The sequence below is a fragment of the Sphaeroforma arctica genome (assembly GCF_001186125.1).
Source record: "Sphaeroforma arctica JP610 unplaced genomic scaffold supercont1.123, whole genome shotgun sequence".
NCBI classification, from domain to species: Eukaryota; class Ichthyosporea; order Ichthyophonida; genus Sphaeroforma; species Sphaeroforma arctica.
This window is the reverse complement of record NW_014040435.1, coordinates 23,386-29,481: the sequence shown is the minus strand read 5'-3', so window position 1 is coordinate 29,481 and position 6,096 is coordinate 23,386. Positions and strand designations below refer to the sequence as shown.

At 40.0% G+C, this 6,096-nt stretch overlaps 1 protein-coding gene across 1 annotated transcript; it reads left to right on the top strand.

Moving 5' to 3' along the window:
* Positions 1-677: 677 nt before the first annotated feature.
* SARC_02676 (hypothetical protein) lies at positions 678-5,773 on the top strand (the record flags this gene model as incomplete). Its single annotated transcript, XM_014303548.1, has 12 exons — positions 678-704; positions 749-785; positions 1,079-1,206; positions 1,793-1,896; positions 2,311-2,392; positions 2,785-2,854; positions 3,257-3,345; positions 3,913-4,001; positions 4,506-4,652; positions 4,971-5,059; positions 5,394-5,420; positions 5,614-5,773. The coding sequence occupies 12 exons, from the start codon at positions 678-680 to the stop codon at positions 5,715-5,717; spliced, it is 993 nt and encodes a 330-aa protein (XP_014159023.1). The 3' UTR covers positions 5,718-5,773.
* Positions 5,774-6,096: the final 323 nt, after the last annotated feature.

The window sequence follows — 6,096 nt, the reverse complement described above, 5'->3', positions numbered from 1 at the left end:
TATACAAACATATATATGTTTATCTATATATAATTATGTGTATAATTATATTTATATATATATAAATAAATTTATATATATATATTATATTATATTATATATATGGATATATATAAATATATATATGAATATATCTATATATATATATATATACAAATATATATTTATACTTATACATATATAAATATATGTAGATATATATCTATATATGTATACACACACATATATATATGTGTGTGTATATATATATATGTGTGTGTGTGTATATATATATATGTACATATATATATATATATATATATACATATATGTATGTATATACATGTATATATATACATATATATATATATATTGAAGTATTCAAACTTGTATTGTACATTTGTATTGGCACACAAACGAACGCACAGGCAAACACGTTTGTATTTGTAGACACGTGCATATTTTCTTAAAAATTATGAGTATAATATACATATTATATGTATATCTATTGATTCACAAATTCATGCGTATGTAATTAGTATTATTTAGCATGTTAGCGTAGAAACACCAACTCAATCTGAAAAGAGAATAGTTATGATTCGTATTTTCGTCATCAAAGCCTGTATGCCTCTGTTGAGTCCACTACAATGTGGTAGCCTTCTCTCAATTCTATTGACTCCTTACATTCGTATGTGAACATGAGCAATGCCGCACACCACGAATCCGTATTATTCTTAAAACGTCTTTTCATTCATATTCTGTGATGTAGGTGATCTTCCGAGATGGGCAGCCTCCAGAAAGAATAGGTTCGTACTCAACGTTGTTATGACCTGTATAATCCGAACATGTCGTTTCTGTGAAGGCCATTCCTGGTCACATGCTTAATTCAATCTATGCTTTTTGTAATTTTCTTACCTGTCATTTAGGGTTCCATTATACTTGCGTATAATACACGGAGTTTGCGATCTACGAGGTATACAACTCTGAAAAATATTGAGTGAAGTCATACTCACTCCAGTCCCTTCGATATGTACAACATTTTTGTGTGTGCTTGTTTGCCTATAATCTAACGTAGGCATCTGTATTCTTTCGCAAACAGAACAAAAAGATTCGTGGAAAATACGCGCAAGGATCGGTGGAGTGCGGGCCCGGGATTTAGTTGCGGTGGAGTCCGGGAGACAGGATACGATTCTTGTACGGCCGAACGTCATACTGACTAATGTTGGGGTATGTACTTCTATCTCTATACTAATCGAAGTAATACTGACTAATGTTGGGGTATGTACTTCTATCTCCACACTAATCGAACTAATACTGACTAATGTGGGGGTATGTACTTCTAGCTCCACACTTATCGGATGCAATACACTCCCTGAGTGCGCACATGCGTGTCCACCTATGTCATTTGGACTGGAGTAGGGGTGTTTACTACCATTCGTATAAACAGTTGTACGCGAGTTCGTTAGCTCGCATTCTTGTGAAAGGCGGCGCGACTGATGGAGGGATAGATAGGGCTTCTGCACATTTCACATTTCATCGCAGACTACGCCATTCCCTTTGCATAAAGACATCTCAACGACGATCGACCAATCCAACGACCTGAGAATTTGATTATTATTTTGGCATGTATTAAAAGCGCACGATTCGATGTCGAATGAGGAACTGCCAAGCTATCGGCGCGGTGTACGCTACCTTGAATTCCTCCGATACACCCACTGACGATCATCTTGGCCGTATACTTAAATTCGTTCGATCACATCTCACTTACGGGCCGCTCACGACGATTTGAATTGTGTCTCATTCCCTGTCAAAGGACTGCAGGGCTCTGATCACTAAGGATAGCTTGACAATGATAGACATGCCTGTGTGTAGGACGTCGGGCAACCCTTGTGAGCACATTGACCGACTCTTGACGAGGTATGGGTGCCAGCAATAAGAGCTGTGAGGAAAATTAGTAGTTACACTTCTTCATCCCTTATCAATTGATAGCTACACTTCTTCATCCCATATCAATTGGAGCTGTCACTGCCTCGCACAGCACTCCGCTGCACCCGCAAACCCCTTTTCCATTTGATATTGACACGATCCGGAAGTATGGGTTCGGATCAAGCTGTGTCGTAACTGAGACGTATTTCAAACCTTTCGATACACGTTTTGAATTGACGCGGGCTACGACAGGATGGAGAACATGTGCGCTGTTGTTTGACACAGAGGTGTAGTTTCTGAGTTGCCGTCAGATATGATTGCATCTACCGGCAGAGTTTAATATGCATACTGTCTCTTGTAATACTGTCGCTTATAATACTGTCTCTTATGCTATTTGTCGGTCAGGCAGGACGAAGAATGCCAGGAACCGCACGAAGAAGCGCTCCCGTTTGAATTCAGAGCACTTGACGCCGTGTTGGAAGTTGAGGTGAGTGGACCTTTTATAATAGGAGTGAAGTCATGGAAATACTCTCACCCTTTATGAACATGTCATGCGAATACTTTCACCCCATATGAATATGTCAGGGGAATACTCTCACCCTATATGAATATGTCATGGGAATACTCTTACCTATATGAATATGTCATGGGAATACTTTCACCCTATATGAATATGTCATGCGAATACTCTCACCCTATATGAACATGTGTATTTAACCCTTTATGAATATGTGTATTTAACCCTAAATGAAAATGTGTATTTACCCCTATATGAATACGTGTTTTTAACCCTTGCGGGGACCGTATGGCATCTTCCACTTTCAGCACCATCCAGACGGTAGTTGTTGACTGGTTCGTATTGCTTTTCTTCTGTTGCAGTGTAATCAATTACGAGCTTCGGTTGAGATCTTGAAGCCAGAGTTCTTTGCCGACCTTCAACTCTTAACGGGTAAGCCGGGACTAAAGTTGCGCTCAGTGAACCTATTCCATATGAATATGAGGCCAGATAAGGTTTTAACGCTACTTTTGGCTATGCCCTTGTAAACACATAAAAAATACGCACTTAGTTGTGTGTGGCTGTTGGCGAGCGTCGTACGTGTGCGTGTGTGCGTGTTAGCCGGGTTTTGTGGTGTGGATTGACTACTAGGCCCTGTCGTTCCGAGACCAATTTGCAAGACCCTCTTCAAGCCGCCCGAAACTTGCTTTGAGTTGTGTCGGGATCCTACCCCTACTTTGTTCTGCCTCATGGCGATGAACAGTCGTCAGTTATTCTGTTTACTAAATATATTGAGTGGGGAATCTGTCACGTACAAAAAAATCGTACCTCATTGCACGACCTTTCTTTCCGTAGAATCCATTCAGCAAAGTATGTCCAATCACACGCCGGTGCTCTTGCGGCTACTGTCGCACAACAAGCGGTTATTCCAACTTGAGAAAGAGGTGTGTTACACGAAATGCCTGGTTTTTTCTCATGTGTTTAAGGTAGTTGGATACGACTTGGATGAATTAATATAAACCTTAGCGGGCAGCAAATATTACACGGAGGTTTCCGTTTATATGAAGTAATATTTTGGGTGCTTTGCTACAAATGGCGGGTGAGCCAACCGGCGTAGAGGTCACTCGATCTGTTCTAAAACTTTTCCGGTCAACTGTCTATCATTTAGTGTCGTCATGTACTGAAATGGAAGTTGCCGCCTCACTTATAGACCATGCTTTTCCCGTCGCGTATAAGAAAGTTGGCAATTTATATCATACGGGATTACAAGTGAATACATATATATGTATATAAGTATATATATATATATATATTATATTTATATTATATATATATATATATTATATTTATATATATATATATATATATATATAGTTCTAATAGACAGCATGGGTGAATGGTCGGGAGAGTGGTTTCTGTTTGACCAGCGTTCCCTCCATATCTGTACACTCACTTTACTTTTCACTGCTCGTAGGTATCTGTACACTCATTTTGCTGTTCACTGCTCGTAGGTGTGTGGTATGAAGCGGGCTGTCGAGGCTGTGTTAATGAGTGACGAAGATATGGCCCAGATGTATCTGACAGACTTCGCATCCGATGGGTAAGCATTTGTGGCCGCAGGTGATCTGGAATATACCTTTCTTACTCCTTACACAGTTATAAGTATTGTACGCTTCTTGTTATATATGATCTTTTGAATGTATAATTGGCTTTGTAAATACGGCTTCTGCAAATGCGTGTTAAGACTCATTTCATCCCCAATACAGATTTTGAGGATTCACCACCTTCGTGTTTGTTGTCTCTTATGTACCTCGTAGACTACTACATACATGAGTCTGCCTGATGCGTTAGCAAGACTTAGCATCGGCATATGTTAGCCTTGATAACATTCATGAGTCGTGGTCTACTTTTGCATGCATGGAGGAAGCACCAATACATCCCAATCTGTATACAGATACTTCAAATCTGTACAAACCGATAGATAGTTTGTGTGTGATTCATATATGGCTGCATTGATGCGTATGAATACACATACCATGACAACCGAACATTATGTCATCACAGCTTATCTATGCGTATACGTACTCCACACACCAACGTCCAGTAAACCACGGTCCCTGGAAGACCACACTGAGGCAGAAGTACTGTTTGAACAGTCACTGTATCTAATCGAAGAGTTAGAGCGTGAAGTGTTGCAGCTGAAGTCCATCGCGCGTGAAACGGAAGAGTTTGTGAACATCAACTTGAACAGGTGAGTGCGAAGGGGGAAAGAGGTGAGGTGAGGCGGAGGGGGTTGTTCATGCGTACTATATGAGACTTTATTTGGTGCGAGTGACAATTGCAAGTATTCAACTCTTCTGGTTATTATAGTGAACTGAAGTAGTGCGTATACATGCATAGTTTATCAATGTGTATATTTTGCATAATTGCATGAGCCTGTTCCTATTGCGCCTGCCTGCGCGGTGAATATTGAGGTCTGTATATAGCCTATTGAGATGCACGCATGGCTATGAAATTTCGCGCTGTATTCGTTTGACTGACGACGTCGTCAATTTCTCCCTATTCGTAGTCAACGGAACGCCATTATGACCCTGTCCTTGAAGTTGAATATGGGCATGTTAAGCACATCCGTCCTAGCCTGTGTAGCAGGTGTTTTTGGTAAGTTGTGAACTGAGACAACCTAGCGCTTTTCCAAGCTTCTTCTATTGGCTGTGTGCTTGGGAGAATTAGGGTTTAGGGTTTTCTTGAGGCTACTTCTTTCGTCTGTTTGCTTTGGAGAACTGTTTGTGTGCTTGCGAGAATTAGGGGTTAGGGTTTTCTTGAGGCTACTTCTTTCGTCTGTTTGCTTTGGATAACTGTTTGTGTGCTTTGCCTGTCCTTGACGGACGGGTGTCAGGCGGAGTATCGACCTACTCACAGCTGATGATTTTCCCATGATGGATCAACCATTGATACTGACAATCGATACTTCATGCCATACCACACACTGCAGGAATGAATCTATCATCGGGGCTTGAGGGTATGTCCAAAATTGATTTCTACTTGACGAAAACATTTTCTAAAGTCCTAGAGGCGCCATTTGCTGATATGTGCAGACAGTCGAATTTACAACGGTTTTATTTGATATATTTCGTTTGAAGAATTCTATATGAATTGGTATGCTTGTCACCGTCCTATGAGAGCTAAAGCACCCTATACATTTTTTTACTTAGATGCGAACGGCATGTTTATCGGCGTGACCGCCAGTGCCGTGACTGTAACGGGTGTTCTCCTGGGTACTCTACTACGCCGAGGCCGTATGCTGCGACTATGGTAGACATCAACTAATAAATGAAAGAATAGTATAAACTAATTATTAAAAAAGAATACAACTAAACATATAATGGGTGTACGACTATTAAAGCCAGTAAATAGTTTACCGCTATTCATGGCAAGTCAACCACAGTACTTGCAAGGTGGAGTAATGAGAACGTCACGAAAATTTCTAGCTCAGATTAAGCTATGAGAACAGAGTCAATTTATAGCCAATATGGCATATCTATACATACACGCACACAAACGCACACACACACATACACACACATAGACACAGACATATATATATATATATATATATATATATATATATATATATATATATATATATACTACTACACTATACTACACTACACGACGTACGTACGTAGTAACGAACG